We start from the raw sequence: 17316 nt of genomic DNA on the forward strand, positions 1-17316 counted from the left end.
TCGTGGTAGATCGGCTTACGAAGATGGCACACTTTGTTCCTTGTAAGAAGACATCGTCCAGTGAAGTCACAGCAAGGCTCTTTCTCGATAATGTGTATCGATATCATGGACTACCAGATGATATCATATCAGATCGAGGTACCCAGTTCGTGTCAAAGTTTTGGAGATCTCCCTTTGATATATTGAAGGTGGATATCAAGCTTTCTTCAGCTTTTCTTCCTTAAACTGATGGCCAAACGGAACGGGTGAACCAAGTCTTGGAGCAGTACTTACGATGCAGCATCAACTATCAACAAGACGATTGGACTGCATATCTACCGCTAGCCGAGTTTGCATATAACAACATCTTCCATGCGTCGACTCAACAAACACCATTCTTTTCCAACTATGGGTATCATCCGAAGCTTGATTTATTGAGTCCGTTACAAATAACAATCCAGCAGCTGAAGGATTTGCGAAGCAACTATCAGAGCTTCAAACTATGTTGAAGCTTCAATTACAATCCGCTCAAGAATCCTATAAGAAGTCTGCACATAGATTTCAGAATCAAGCACCTACTTTCAAAGTTGGAGATAAAGCCTGACTTCTTCGACGAAATATCAAGACCAAGCGACCATGTGATAAGTTGGACTATCGAAGATTGGGACCATTTATCATCCAGAAGCAAATTAATCCAGTGGCATACCTGCTGGAGTTACCGGCTTCTATGAAGGTACATCCAGTCTTTCATGTTTCTCTGTTGGAACCTTATTGAGAGTCATCTTTTCTTGAAAGAGTGTTATGTCCACCACCTAGTATTGAAATCAAGAACCACGAAGAATACGAGGTTGAAAAGGTATTGGATTCACGGCGAAGGTGGAAAAAGTTAGAATATCTTGTTCATTGGTGCGACTATGACATTAATGAGCGAACGTGGGAGCCAGCTGAAAATCTTGCAAATGCGCCACAAAAGGTACAGGAGTTTCATCAACGACATCCCGATAAACCTAAATCAATTGGATGATAGCTTCTTTCTGAAGCTTGTTCTCCCAACAATATAAAAAAAAGGGAGGGCACCAGCAAAATTCATAGTTGATGTAGTTATTTTCTCCAAGATAGATCGTAGTTTGGTCTTTTGATATGGATAGCCAAGAGATAGATACTATGCCAGTCAGAGTATCGCAACCAAGTAGCTCACGAAGGCGACCCCGAGATGAAGAACTACATGTACCACGATGAGGATGGAAGATACCGAGTAACCGATCACTGGTGATCGTATTTGAGATCGAGCCTGCTTACGATGGTCAACCAGAAGGCGTGTTTGCAGGACAATTTCACAATGACGACACGGAAGTTCATGCTTGGTCAGAAGTCGAAGGCGTGGGCCACTACCGTTGGCTTCAAGGGTCGATGAACCACTTGCCTCTTCAACAACAGTTGGAGTTCATAGCAGAAGTTATGCGACAGATCTTCATTTTCTTGCATTGGTACTGATCAACAACATTGCTTCTCAAAGACCTCGAAGCTAATGGCGGGGGTGATGTTAGGGACATATTCCTTAGAACTTTCTAGAGAGAAGTTTCTAGAACCTTCTAGAAAACAAGCCTCTGGAACCTTCTAGAAGAGAAGCCTCTGGAACCTTTTAGAGAGAAGTTTCTAGAAGCTTCTAGAAAGGAAGTCTCTGGAACCTTCTAGAAGAGAAGTTTCTAGAAGCTTCTAGAAAGGAATCCCCTGGAACTTTCTAGAAGCTTCCTAGTTAATAGAAGTAGCTCGAGAAGTTTCTAGAACCTTCTAGAAAAGAAGCCTCTGGAACCTTCTAGAAGCTTCCTAGTTAATAGAAGTAGCTCGAGAAGCTTCTTAAGTAGGAGTATATATAGGGATCGAGGCTGAAGAGTTCTTCAGTCTCGACAACACATCTCTTGGAGTTCTAGCTCACCTTTCTGGTGTTGTTCTTGTACTCATCTGTTTAATCTAGTTCTGCCACTTCTTCTTGAATTTCTTGTTAGATTTCAAGTCTGTATTTTGTGTCCGTGACAGTCCCTCTATCTGCTATAATATCTTTTGGCAATCCATGATAGCGATAGATATTATTAATTAAAAGCTTAGTTATTTCTTCACCTATGATAGATTTTGTATATGGTACAAAATGTGCCATATTGATAAAATGATCTACTATCACAAATATAGAGTCATAAAAACCTGAGATTGGAAGATTGGTGATGAAATCCATAAAAACAGAAGATCATGGTTGTTCAGGAATAGGTAACAGCTGAAGAAGTCTGTAAGGTCGATGACGAGGAGTTTTTGATCTTGAGTAAACATCACAAGATTGTACAAAATCTTTGACTGCCTTCTATATTTGCGGCCATCAAAAATCCCTAGAGATTAGTTATAAAGTTTTATTGTACTGAAAATGTCCTATTGTTGAAAAGTCATGAGGAACTTGAAGAACACATAATTGAGCTTCATCTTCTGGAACTTATAGGCGTCCTTCAAAATATAATAGATTATTCTTGAATTCAAACTTGGAAGTATCATGTGACTTAGAGAAAGTATCCTTGATATCCCAAACAAGAGGATCAGAGGACATGCTTGATTGAATTTGCTTCACAAATATTGAATCAACAATTAATGTTGATTTTATAGCTCGAAGATGAAAATGCTTGAGCTTCAAGAAAATTGATCTTTGTTAATCAAAAGTTGCATCTCCTTCTTTTGGTGCAAGATAAAAAAACATCTAGAAAGAGCATCCAATAGACCTTGTTATTTTTTGAGTCGATAAGTGATCTTGAAATTGAATCTAGATAAAGACATACTCTAATGGACTTGATGATGATTCAAGACTTGTGTTGACATGAAGTACTCGAGGTTCTTATGGTCTGTATACACGGTAACTAGACTTGAGATACCTTCTAGATAATGACACCATTCTTGAAATGAATCCATGATTGCAAGGAGCTCTTTGTCATGGATCTCATAATTAATCTCGGTTGCTAAAATTTTTTTCAAATGGAAAGCTATTGAATGGAGTTTGTCATCTGTTTCTATTTGTGACAATACGACACCTATAGCAAAATCTGACGCATCTGTTTCCATAAAAAATACCTCGGAAAAGTCAACAAAATATAAGATTGGTATAGAAATAAATTCCTTCTTTAAAGCATTAAATGATACTTTTGCTTCTTTATTCCACTTAAGTTTGTCTTTACAAGTCAAACGTATAAGTGGAGTTGCAACTTGAGAAAAATTCTTGATGAAGATTTGATAGTAATTAACAAAACCCAAAAAGCATTGCACATCTCGTACTATTCTTGGAATCTTCTAATCTATGATAGTTTGAACCTTCTTGGGATCCATAATAAAGCCTTCGTTGGAAATGATGTATGCTAAAAAATCAACTTGAGTAGTGTGAAATACACACTTTTTCAATTTGGCATATAATCTTGTATCTCTAAGTTTTTGTAATCTACTCTAAGAATACGGAAGAACATGAACTTCTTAGAGTAGATTAGAATGTCGTCTAAATAGAAAACAACAAAATCATCTAAAAAATCATGAAAAACATCATTCATAAGATATTGAAAAGCGATCGGTGCATTCATGAGTCCAAAAGGCATGACATTATATTCAAAATGTCCATACCTAGTTCGAAAAGTAGTCTTCCATTCATCTCTTTCTTTGATATGAACTAAGTTGTATACTCTTCATATATCTATTTTGATATAGATCTTTGCTTAATTGAATTGATCAAGAAGTTTTGAAATCAAAAGCAAATGATACCTATTTTTGATGGTGATCTTGTTGAGTCCCCGATAATCCACACACATTTGTAGAGATCTGTCTTTCTTCTTCACAAATAAGATAAGAGCCCCGATTGGAAATTTAGAATGGTATATGAAGTTCTTTGCCAAATTCTCATCAATGTACTCCTTTAATGCAGCCAACTCATTCTGCAATAAGTTATAGATTGGTTCGAATGGTGGTTGAGCTCTTTCTTGCACATCAATTGAACAATCATAAGGTCAATGCTCAGAAAGAATATTTGCATTTTTTCTTTTCAAAAACGTCTCGAAATTCTTGATATTGCTTAAGAATACCACTCGTCGTTGTTTCGCCATTAGAAATGGGTGTAGCATATATAACAAAAGATGATCCTTCTTTTGCAACATGCATAAAAGCTTTTGCACCTACTAGTAAAATTTTGGACGTATTGGATTTATATACTTCTACTTTGTTAATGCGATCTTGGATTATACTATCAAGAAAGTTAAGGTTATGAGAAATTCAATCTATTTGAGGATTATATTTTTTTAGCCATGATAATCCTAAAATAACCGGATTAGAGGAAGATTTTATTACATTAAATACTACTATGTTATTATGATCTTTAATTGCTATATCTAAAGGAAAGTTTCATGGCTAACATTTTCAGAAGACAATGAATGACCATCTATGACTTCTACATGTACATATTTAATTTTCTTCAATAAAGGTATTTTTTGATTTTTGGCAAAATCTTCATCTATAAAACATGCTGAGGCTCTTGAATCTTAGAAGACAAAGACTTTGTGATTATTAGGTTCTAAATATACTTCTATTATAAAATAAGATGAGGGGTCTGAGGAGAGGATAGGACCTTTACTAGGTATTGCACAAGATTCTAGCCGCACGGTCCCTATTGTAGCTGAAAAAACTCATTTTTTGACACACTATCTTCTTTGGGAATTATGCTTCCTATTTTGTAATTGTGTTTCTTCTTTAGATAATATTGAGCAGTGTGCTTAGCTTCTCCACAATATAAACACAATCCCTCTTAGCGATGTCGAGTCTTTTTCTACTTCGTGAGAGGTTTAAAACGTATCATATCAATTTACATTATTTTCGACTTTGACGAATACGTTTCAGAAAACTTGGGAGCTGCCGCCATTACTTGACTTATTCCTCTCAAACTAAATCTTTGTTCTTGATGCCTTTCAAATAAACAATTGTTGCATGCAATGGCTTGAGTAATAAATTATTCTAAAGATTCTACTTTTGGCATTGTTAATAACAAATTTTTGACCCTATCCTTCAATTCATATCAAAATTAGTTGATACATTGTCGTATGGCGTGATTTGCTATCTTAGAATACACTAGGTATCTAGCTGTAGAAGGTTTAGGTTTCACTTGTATATTATGCCTTAGCTCCCAAAAATCCTCTTTGCATTGTATAAAAAACTCAAAATATATTAAAATCCTTCAAAACATTTTTCTTCCCGCAAAGACCTTTTTACATCAGACTTTAGGATCTCATATATCTCGATCCAACCGTTCAATTTGTTTCAAATTTCTACATAAGATAGATGCTATTCTTAACCCTTATCACAACGAAAATGAACCGTACATCTATCACCGATCTTTCAGCATCTTAGAAACCCTAGCAGGTGCACAAAACCCTAACTTACAAGCACCCGAAAACTATTCTCCCTATATCTCAAAAACCCAAACTCCAAATTCCACAAAACTTATGTAGAAAGTTTTATAACAAGATTATACAAAATCTTGGAAATTTTGAGTCAAAACCTCGTCAAATTGTCTAAGATATAGCTCAAATCACAAGTACAAGTAAATCAGACTACTTACTACCCTTAGATTCCAAGCGCTGACTTTAACTGCCAATATCTCCTTCATCAAAGCTTGGAATTTAACAAAATATAGGCATAAATTGTAGCCGAAAAAGTGCGCTCTCCAACTCCAGTCGCCGATCCTCGTTTGCTATCTGTGTGCGTGTGCAATGCCCCAAAGAGTGACAGTAGGTCCAAAAACTAACATCTTAACTTTGAGCGCCTATAACTTCTTCATAAAAACCCCAAATGACACAAATTTTGTACCAAAACCATATCCAAAACCCTAAACTTTCTAACTCCAGCCTTCACAGTTCGAATGGCCTTAAGAAACTAATCCTAATCTCTAATATGGCCTCGGGCAGCCTCCTCAAAGTCCATTGGTCATGATTTTTGACAAATAGGAATGGAGATTTTCATTATTCATCTCCATTCATCTATATTGGTGCCCTAATTACTCCCTTTGCTACCAAAATCCTTCTTCAATCCTTTTTTTATAAGATTTACATAATTTATGCTCTCAACACCAAATAGAAGAACCAAAAGAAGTTTTCAAAGGTCACCAATGTCTAACAAAGGTGATTCTAAATATTTAGAAGGTACTATCAAGCAAAACCAATCTTAAAAGCTACTATCAAAAGGAAATTAAAGTTATACAAATTCTATAGTAATATTTTTAAACAACCTCTTTTCAAGGTAATAATCAAATTATATTCTACAATCAACTAAAATCTACTAATATGGCTCTCACCATATTACTTAATGAATTATATATTAAGTACATAATTACATCATTTTTATATAGTAGCGGAACTACAACACGATAACGTGCTTTGTCATTCCAGTCCTTATTGCAAGCAAGATTTTAGAATTCAGCAACATATGTAGTAGCTGATTATGATCCTTGCCATAAGGATAGAAGCTTGGTCTCTACTACTCGTTCTCGATCACTTTCTTCATATGTATCCATAAACACTTCTAGAAATGAATTCAAATCGTAAAGGAGTCATGAATCTTTTTTTATTAAAGGTGCAAAGCAAAAGAGAATACTTCTTGATAGTAGTGCACCTATAAATCTGACTTGGATAAATCCATCAGGATATTGGAAAGGATGCAACCTTAGATAGAGCTTGACTTGTTGCAAAAATCCTCAAAATTTTGATCTTGTTCCATTAAACTTCTCAGGCATACTAATCCTTGTCCCTGGCATACTTGTAGAAGCAAAACTCCCTAGATTTGGTTGTGATGTTGATCTACTTGCTTCTTTCAACCGTACAACTTCTTGTCACAGACTCTGAACTTCTTCCATAGGTGTAGGCATAGTAGTTTCATGATTCATGTTGGAAATACGTGAGATTTCTACTCTTAGAATGTTGACAAACTCATGAAGATCTGCTATAGTTGCAAATCTATTCTCACTTCCATTGAGAGTAGCATCCATAATCTTTCCTTCCATAGACAACTCAAACAAATTCAAAAATTAAATAAGAGGACGGTAATCTGCAACCTCTAAAAGTAAATTCCACAAAGAGGGATAATCCACTCTCTTTAAGGAAAAGATCAATATTAAAAAACATGATTTTTTGTTTAAAGGTGGATATTCTACAATCTTCAAAATACAATAATAGAAGTGGGGTAAACCACTCACTTCTACAACAAGACAAAAAAAATATGTTAATACTCTTGTTAAACTGTCAAAGACATGAATCTCGAAGAAAGGAAATCCTCAATACTTTCTTCTATCAGTGAAGAGAACTAGAAAGTCACTCAAAAGGTGATGTAATATTAACTAAAATGGCTATTGCCAAAAAGAAAAAGACTAGAAAGTCTTAAAACAAGACTTAGACTAGAAAGGCGTTGACCACATTGAAGAAGGCTTCACTCTTGCCTCCATATATACTATCTAACTAAGACCCACATGGCAATGTCCTATACGACCTCTAACATGTGTTGACTTTATTAGCCACATGTCTTATCTTGCAAGGCAAGTTATCTATGTATGCGCCAAGTAGTTGGCTTATTTTACAAGCTACTACACAGAGATAACTTATTCCACAAGCTACCAATATATGGTTAGCTTTTTGGCCAAGTTTCTAACCTACGAACACATCTAAAGTCAAAACCGTATCTATGAAGCTTTTGAGAAGCTTCTCTAGAAGACTTTATGAAATTATTCTATTTTATTTACTTCTACTTAATTATATAAATAACTATTGAGGTAAATATATATGTCCGTGACACCATAATTCAATGGCAACATCAACGTCTCCTCAACAAATTCCTTTAGTAGTGGAAGATATGCAAAGTGATGTGGTACGTTTCAAACTTCATATTGATCAAGAAAAGATTCATTGTTGTCAAGAAGGATTGTGCTTGTAATGTAGAGAACCTAAACATACTGCTTGATATTATCCAAAGAAGCTATGCAACCACAAAATAAAGAGTATGATTATCAAAAAAGATTATATGTTAAAAAATGGGTTTGTTCAGCTATAATAGGGATCATATCACAACAATCTTGTACAATACCTAGTAAAGGTCCTATTTAGAATTTAAGATTTAATTAGGTTTTGATTTAGGATTTAAGATTTATCTAAGATTTGGTTTAGGATTTTGGATTTGGCGAGAGTTTGATTAGGGTTGAGTTTAAGATTTAAGATTTTTCTAGGATTTGGTTTAGAATTTAGGATTTGTCTAGGATATGGTTTAGAATTTAGAGTTGATTAGAATTTAATTAGTATTTGATTTAGAATTTAAGATTTGGTTAAGATTTGATTTAGGATTTAGGATTTGTCTAGGATTTGGATTAGAATTTAAGGTTTGGTTAGGAATTTAGGATTGGTTAGGATTTGGTTAGGATTTGGTTAGGATTTGATTTAAAGCTTAGAATTTGGTTAGGATTTGATTTAGGATTTAGGATTTATTTAGGATTTGATTTAGAATTTAAAATTTGACTAAGATTTGATTAGGGTTGGATTTAGGATTTAAGATTTGTCTAAGATTTTATTGAAATCCATTAAGATTTCAATTAGGATTAAATTAGAAATTCATTGAGATTTATTTAAGATATATTGTAATTATTTTAATATTTTTTAGAACTCCTTAAGGATTCTTTTAAGGTTTATTGTCAATTATCTTTCAATTCATTTAAGATTTTTTATTATTTCTTTTGTAATTTCTTTAAGGTTTCTTTTGAATTTGATTAAAGTTTATTTAACATTATTAAGGTTTAATTATAATTTATTTAGTATTCTATTAGAATTAAGACTTTATTATTATAATTTTTATTCAATCTTCCACAACCAAGTGCTTGGTATACTCTCAAGCAATATTTCATGAAATATGACACTATGAACTACTAACAAGATGATTGGACGGTTCTTTTGTCATTGATAGAATTTGCCTATTATAACATGATAAATTCTTTTATTCACCAAATACCTTTTTTTTGTTAATTATGATTATCATCTATAACTTTTGATTTTTTATAAGTTAATAATTGTGCAATAAAAGATTTGACAAATTATTTGTCAAAGCTACATGCAACAAAAAGATGCAATTAAAAGAAACTGAAGAATAACAAAACAAAAACGTAGATACCTATTGCAAGAAACAACCACAATTCAACATAGGTGATAGGATATGATTACTTCATCATAATATCAAGACTACTTGCATTTGTAATAAGTTGGACTATTGTAAAATTAGACCTTTTTCTATTTGTGAACAAATCAATCCAATTGCTTATTGGTTACATCTATCAAAGTTAATGAAGATCTATTTCATATTCCATGTATCACTTCTTAAATCATACAAGACAATAAATATATTAAGAAGAAAATATGTACCACTTCTTTTTGTAGAAGTAGATAATAATGAAGAATTTGAGGTGGAAGAAGTCTTAGACTCAAAGTGGCAGTGAAATAGATTGGAATATCTTATTCATTAGTGCAAGTAGGATATTAATGAACATACATAAGAGCTAATAAAGAATCTTGCAAATATATCAAAGAAGGTGGAGGCTTTTCATCAACAACATCCATCAAAATCTAGATGAAGAATAGCAAATCTTTGCTATAAAAAAAATAAGATCAAGAAAATATAATATTCTACCTTCTACCCTTATTTATAGCTTTTGTGTATATTTTGGCACTAATGAGTTACAAAGGCCTCAACAATGATTTAATAACAAAGTAGTCTTTCCACCCTAATATGGAAAATTATTGATGGCTGAGAGGATCTTTCAACCATCTTAAAAAAAAAACAAAGATTAGAGTATATATCAAATATAAGTTGCTGTATTTTAGACATTTTTAGTATATAATGACTATGTCTCATGGAACTTGTTTCTACATAGGAGAATAATACCATAGACATGCTATTACAGATATACATATTTATTCTAATAATTACCTATATGATTAGGTAGAAATAAATAAAAATAGATTAATTTCATAATATCTTCTAAAGAAACTTCCTAAAAACTTTATAGACATTGTTTTGACTTTACATATGTTTATAGTTGACTTTAAAGTTAAAAACTTGATCAACAAGTTAGCCACAAGTCATACGTGTGGATAGCTTGTGGAACAAGGTAATTATAGAGCGCACACATAAAAAAATTATCTTGGAAGTTAATAATTTACCTAATGGCCATATTATAACATAAAAAAGCTATATAATCTCTTTGTAGATAATTAATTAATAATATATCTTTTTTTGTATATATGTATTTTTTTTCTTTATTTTAAAAAATCAACATGCTAATATTCTCTACTTGGATGTCAATTGTAGCTTCACTATTATTTTAAGCTACTTCTATTTATAAGCTTTTCATCTTTAAATTACTAAAATAAGTATAAATATTATACTCAATTTGATAATATCTCCTCTATTTTTTAGGCTAATCTTACAACCTTCTATAATCTCTAAAAATAAAAGATTTCATTACATAGAAGACATTGGTATCTAATTCAAAGCTCCATGGCAACATTCTTTTTGCTATTTAAAAGATCAAATTTTTTGGAGTACAAAAGCATTACAATGCCAATTGAATTAAAAAATTTCATGTTGTAATTTTTTGATTTGGATCCAAACTAAAATAGGTATTAGCAATCAATGTGAAAATTGAAGTAATTATTGTCAGAATTTATATATATATATATATATATATATATATATAAAAACAAAAAAAAAAAAAAAAAAAAAAAAATGAAGTAGAGTTTTAAGGTGTGAGTGAGAATAGAATTTTTCAATGTATAATATATTATTTTTTATAAGATATATTTGCATTATATGATTGCAAGGCATTCCAAATGAGATGGTAAAATATCTAGAATAATCATCTTTTTTTTTATGTTCTCTTAGACTACAAAGCATAGATCTTTAATAATACAAAATACAATACATTATATTATAATATTATAATATGTCACTACTAGATCATAAAACTACTCATCAATATCCTTCAAAGTTACATCTTTTCATCCCTATTCTTTCTATTCAATTCCTTCTCATAGTAATTAATATGCACAGTGATCTAATTATGAATATTATAAAAATCAAGTGTTGATACTTGAAGTCATTGTTTTAATGCCAATTGATTGTTTTTTATGCAAGAAGTGTTGATATTATCAAAGTAGACATGTTGAAGTGATCAAAATGCCACAAAATATTCATTTAAAAGTATTTAAGTTAAGAAAATATAAGTGACAACATTCAAGTGACCAACCTCATGCTTTGTTTTAAACCTTTTCAATCTATTGTCAAAGGCTTCCATTGCTCAACTTTTTATGACTTAATTCCATTCCTACAAGAAGATTATTCATTTTTCATGTAAGAAGTTGTATTTATAATGTATCAAAATATTCTTATTGATGTGCCACATATAAAATAGATTTGTAGATGAAGAAAAAATAGTTTGTAATAAAGACATGAATGCAAGTTTGGAATCAATTATAAAGATCTTTGGCATGATTCTATCAATAAAAAAAAAATTGTACTTTTTTAAGAACTTAAATATAATCTATTTTAATTTTTTTTCTAAAAAAAAAATAAAAAAATATAGAAGTCAATGATGTCATTTCAACAACATGCAATAAAGACATTAAAAACTTATTAGTCTAATAAATACAATTATGTATTTGAATTAAACTTTGCTATTATTTATTAATCATTTCTTGAAAATAGCATAATTATAGCAAAATATAAATTATTATATGTTAATAATGCTATTTTTGAATGAATTGTATTAATTATCAAGGATATAGTTCATGTTGTAATATAGTATGTAGTATGAGGTTGCATTTAAAAATCTACTAAATATTATTGAAATAAAAAATATTGAATGGAGTTATTATGTTTTTTTTAACTTATCCAACAAAGATTCTTTGAGTGCTAATTACATCAAACCAAATTAGTGCTTGGTTTCTCACACACACAATATTTTTTATCCATGCATTTGTTATATGTTATTAGATTACTTCTTCTTCTCTCTTGCTTATTCTCTCTTCATCTCTCGTGCTTATTATGTCTTTTTCTTTTTCTCTAATCAATTTCTATACTATTTTCTAAGTTATTTTTTCTTCTATTTCTTAGTGTTTTTTCTTTGACAAAGACAAGAACTTAAAGAATGTAAATATTCAAGTGAGATGTGTATCAAAGTGAGTTTATAAATATATATATATATATATATATATATATACATTCAAGGAGAAATTAAAAGGCTATTTTCAAAGATTAAAAAACTATAAAATCTTGAAATCAAAAAAGGAATTGATAAGAGTAAGAAAGGCCTCATTCTTGCCTCTATACACTATCTAACTAGAAGCTATGTAACAACATTCTATAAGACCTCCAACACATATCTAACTTATAAGATACGTATCTAACTTATAATACAAGTTTCCTATATGTATGCCACATAACCAATTTTTATCATAAGCAGCCAACATATGCAATACATAGCCAATTTGTTGACCATTCTTTAATCCACTAATCATCTATTGATACTTAGAATGTCAAATTTGAGTCTACAAAGCTTCTCTATAATAAAATATCAAATTTACTTTTTTCTATTAATTTCTATTTGAATCTTAAAATCTAAATAATTTTTAATGTAAATATGTATGTCCATGACACTTTTCCATTTTTTAACTTGTTCTTCCTCCCTTACTTCCTCAACACCTCTTTCAACCATGGGCTTCAATAGAATAGTGACAACCTTGTTCTTTTTGTGTAAAATGAAGTTCTTGCTTTGTGCAAACATGTTTTAATTTGATATTTTGTTTTACAAAGTAGGACTTTGATATAAGAAATTCCATCTTTGCTAATTGCATCTGGCTTCGAAGAACAAGCAAGAATGTCTAAGGATATCTTCTTAAAGTTGCATAAATTCTTATGCAACAAAAATCTACTAAAAGATTCTTTGATCTACTTAGTTGAACTTTTAAGTTTTCTTATTTCTTTATATTATTGGATAGTCAATCTCAAACAAAAATACAAGAGAAGGTTTTTAATATCTTGGTGAAATTATCTTCTACAGTAACAATATTTAGATCATTATTCCTACCAAATTCCAAAGTTTCTTGTAACTTGCACACATTACTAAATTCTTTACAAATTTGTAATATATATATATATATATATATATATTAAAAAAATAAAAATTCTATCTTATTTTTTATATTTATGGAAGTTAACTTATACTATACTATGGCAATACTCAAGTAGGTTTCATTTAAATGTTACACCGAACTCTTTGTTCATAGAGATGACCATGGTGGCCAAAACCAATGTTTTGAATTTGTTCTCAATGCCCTTTTCTTTCTAATATGTAATTAACAACCTTTCAACAAAAGAATTGTCAAATCCCACATTCCAAACTTCTTGTGGTTTTTATTTAGCTACTATTGTAGTGTAGCAATATCAATTGGAGATGTAGCATTAACAATTTTCTATATTTTTCATATATAAAAATGAAAACTTTAACTTAGTTGGATTAGACTCGCCAGGCCCGGCATTGGGTCCGTTTCCGACAAGCGCAACGCCCCTTCGCCTGTTGTCCTGGAGTGATGCACAAGAGGGAGAGGAAATTACCCACAAGAGTAAGCGGCGGAGGAGGAAGACGTAGGAATAAAGAGGGAGGTATGTTGTTGTTGTTGCAGACCAGGAGGACGAGGATGGAAAGCCAAAGCATGTCGGATCCGCAATTGCACACCTCACTCCCTCCCTCGCCCATGCACCCCGTCCACGCCAGCATCACACTCACGTCACACAATCCCCCCCCCCCTTTTCGCATCCCCCGCCTGCGTCCGCCTCGCAACGCCCGCTCCTCTCACCCGAATTTGGCGTCGCGCGGTGTACCCCCCGCTGTCGATTTGTGTTCCTGGTTGACGCATCGTTCGCTTGCACAGATTCCTCTTCGTCTGTCTGGATTGGCCACGCCATTCCCACCCTCTCTTCCCACTACGGGCTTTCCCGAACCCTCCGCTCACGCCGGGGCACCGCTCCTTATTCCGATCCTCAGTCTTCTGCTCCGTCGAATTCTTAATTTCGTTTTCTGGGTTCAACCGGGGGGATTGAGTGCAGACGTGGCCGCGCTCGTCGGAGGCGTTCGAACCTTGTGGGTGCTTCCTCGCCCAATTTCTGGTAGATTTCTGTGGGTCTTTGGTGGGTCGTGTTACTACCAATCTATGGCTTGGGTTTTCGCCATTGTTGAGTCTGTGGAACATTGCTCAACCAGCTTGGTTCTCGGGTTTGATGGATTGGTCAAGTTTGTGCGAGTGATTACAGGAATTTGAGCCGGTGGAGCATTTTCCTTGGTTTCTGATGAGATGTTGCTTTGAATTTTGCTGCGGTGGTGGGATACAGCGAGGAATTATACCTAGTTGGTTTGTGAAACTATAGACTAGCGTCTGAGCATTAGCTACATTAGTAGCTAGAGCCAGCTATGACTCACTATTTTAAAGGCTAAATATATGAAGAGGCAATCGCAGCGTCCTCCAAACACTCAGGCGGCTTTTTTTCTTTGTTGCGTTTTTTGGTGTGTCGAAGCTCGTCTCAAAAATTTAGCTGGCTGAATGCAAGTATAGCTGGGAATTGAAAGAATCTACTGATGACTTGGCTATCACTTGAAGCAGTAATTAAAGCACTGTATCCATTTCGAATTTTCCAAGCATCATATAACGACTTGGTCGGGCAATTTGCACCTATGGATTGCGACCTATGGATTGCGACCGTTCTCGATAAAATCACCGTCCTGATCGAGGGAAACGCTTTGCATCAAGTCTTTCTGGATGCCTAGGGATTGCCTTCTTAAACAGTCAATGCTGCCAATGTGACATGAAGCTTGTGGTTGACAGTGCCGATTTATTTAAGGAGCTTAACACTGTAAAATGGGGCCAGTGCAATACTTGCAATCGCAAGCTTCGATATCTTGCTCCAGTCAACAGGTTCGTGATTCCAAATGTATTTCTTTTTATGAATAAAAGTGTTTGATTCTATACGTTTCTTTCTTGTGTTCACACTGTAGTTTGTGGCTTCAAACTCTCATGCTGGTTGGTTTTGTTTTGCTCTTTTATGACAGTCAACTTTTAACTCCGAGAGGTATAATATTGAAGCAAACCTCTCGATAGATGTGCTTGTGCGGTGCTGTTTACTGAGGCTTATAATTTCAGCATTTGTGTGCCTCGCAGGCGATTGTCTGTGAGAAGACTTCACCACATTCGATTCTAGTTCCCGTCACCAGTTCCTCTCTCTCTCCCTTTTTTGCGGCTCCAAATCCCACCTCTTCATCACGACTTCGTAGTCTTAATTCGCGCGGTACCTTTCTGGGCGCACGCTTATCCAAAACTCATAGGAATATCAAGAGAGTATCTGGCAAATTAAACCTGCGTTCAAATGCCCAAACTAATGATTCGACAGCAGATGAACCCCTCCCTTCAGAGATGTCATTAGAGAATGCCCTTCAGCTGCTTGGGGTTAGAGAGGGTGCGTCTTTTGAAGAGATATTGAGAGCTAAGAAGATGATAGAGAAGACTGGCGGAGACCAAGAACAAATTGTTCAGGTTAGTACTTATTGATTCTGTCTCATGAAGTTGTATGTTTCACTCGTGTTGCAATGTGACTGCGCCTACCTCATGGTAATGCAGTAATTCACAAAAACTAGTGGTTGTGATTTGCTTTCAGGTCGAGGCAGCTTACGACACGCTATTGATGCAAAGTTTTTCACAGCGGCGAGCTGGAAAAGTTGTTGATAGTGCTGTCCGATATGCTGACGTTCGCAAGCCTAAGTCGTCATCTGGTGGAGGACCGGAATGGTTGCAAAAGTCATTGAAGAACGCTCCTGTGTCTTTTCAAACTCCTTCAAATTCTGAACTTGGCCTTCAAACAGGACTATTCGCAGCATTGAGTGTTTGGGTGTTTGCAACTGGAGTTACGTCATATCCAGCAGTTTCTGGGCAGGATACACCAGGATTTATTTTGGCTATTGGATTTGGACTTGCTGTTTACTTCTTGAGGAAGCAAAACATCAAATTAGGTGAGAGTCCTTAAGCAGCACATATTCTATTCGTTTTCTTCTTGATTAGCATCTTCAGCTTTCATGGGGTTTATCCTGGTTAGAATCTTCATTGGTCTCTTATGGACAGAACGATTGAAATGGGACTTCTTGGCAACGGATTTCTCTGTTGATATGAAGGAGACAATTCGTTGAGGTTATATGGAACAGCACTCTTATGGTTTCTTGAGTGTTTAATGCGTTGGCAGGAAAAGCGGCTCTCATCACGATTGGAGGACTTGTGTCAGGAGCGTTGCTGGGTGGATTGGTGGAGTCTTGGCTGCGTGTAGACATTGTTCCAATATTAGGAATTGGGTCACCTGCGATAGTTGTCAGTGAGTTTGTGCTGTTCTCCCTGTGGTTCAGCTCTTTGTATTTGAGGTGATGCAATTACCATTTTCCATCACACCGTGCTCGGGAAGCAGTCCATGCACGTTTTGAGAACATGCTCCTGCGTCTCATCTGAGCACGTCTTTTGTAAAGCGAAACCGTGTTTACTGTGTACTTTAACCAAAGACTGAAATTCCGTTGCCTAGATAAGAGTTCACGTGCATTGCTGATATACTATGCGTATCCTCGCGACATTCTCTGTGATCACATTCTTCTCTCCTGTAACGCTTTCGTCCCATATGAATGACAGGACATGAGGTTCCTGTGTATTTCTGCAGCTGCCAACTCTGGGTCTATCCTAATTATAACTATCAAGTGCTTGAAACCCGAAACATTTTATTTTATGCTTAATAGGAAACGACTCTCAAAACCATACCTTGACTTTTTGTGAGACGTTGCAGCCTGCAGCATATATTCTGGACATGCCCCATGCAGTGTTGTAACAGTGAACCGTGAGAGAGAGAGAGGGGTGTGGAGAGTGCACGTGACACGGCCCTCAACTTCATGAGACAATGGAGTCCCAGAATGTTTTCAAGCAGGAAACAATTGGTCCAGTGTCCGTATTTTGGGCCAGTGTGTGCACAGTGATGGATCTGAGCGCCATTGGTCCTCAGAACTTGGACCAGCATGGACCCAGCTGCTCACCAGGTCTGCCGCCGCAACAGATGGACCGTTTCATGTGAGTTGAATCCTCTATGTTCTGCAAGCAAACAGGTCTTCACCATGGATCTTACCCACATCTTGGTTGCTGTAAAAAACCACACATTAGGTGGTTTCAAACATGG

General features: G+C 34.4%; 1 protein-coding gene across 4 annotated transcripts; it reads left to right on the forward strand.

The window, feature by feature from the left end:
• The first annotated feature begins 13866 nt into the window (after positions 1-13866).
• LOC112272987 (uncharacterized) lies at positions 13867-16681 on the forward strand. 4 transcript variants are annotated; one of them, XM_024501256.3, is made up of 5 exons: positions 13867-14206; positions 14946-15035; positions 15279-15650; positions 15772-16123; positions 16351-16681. In XM_024501256.3, exons 2-5 carry the CDS (start codon positions 14979-14981, stop codon positions 16524-16526), a joined length of 957 nt encoding a protein of 318 aa, XP_024357024.1. In that variant the 5' UTR covers positions 13867-14206; positions 14946-14978; the 3' UTR covers positions 16527-16681. The 4 variants fall into 4 exon arrangements, with proteins under 4 accessions (XP_024357024.1, XP_024357026.1, XP_090101337.1 ...); XM_024501258.3 differs by having other exon boundaries at positions 13873-14232; XM_090245211.1 differs by having other exon boundaries at positions 13894-14206; positions 14724-15035.
• The last annotated feature ends 635 nt before the right edge of the window (positions 16682-17316 follow it).

The sequence above is a fragment of the Physcomitrium patens genome, chromosome 20, assembly GCF_059467195.1.
Source record: "Physcomitrium patens ecotype Gransden chromosome 20, ASM5946719v1, whole genome shotgun sequence".
NCBI lineage: Eukaryota > Viridiplantae > Streptophyta > Bryopsida > Funariales > Funariaceae > Physcomitrium > Physcomitrium patens.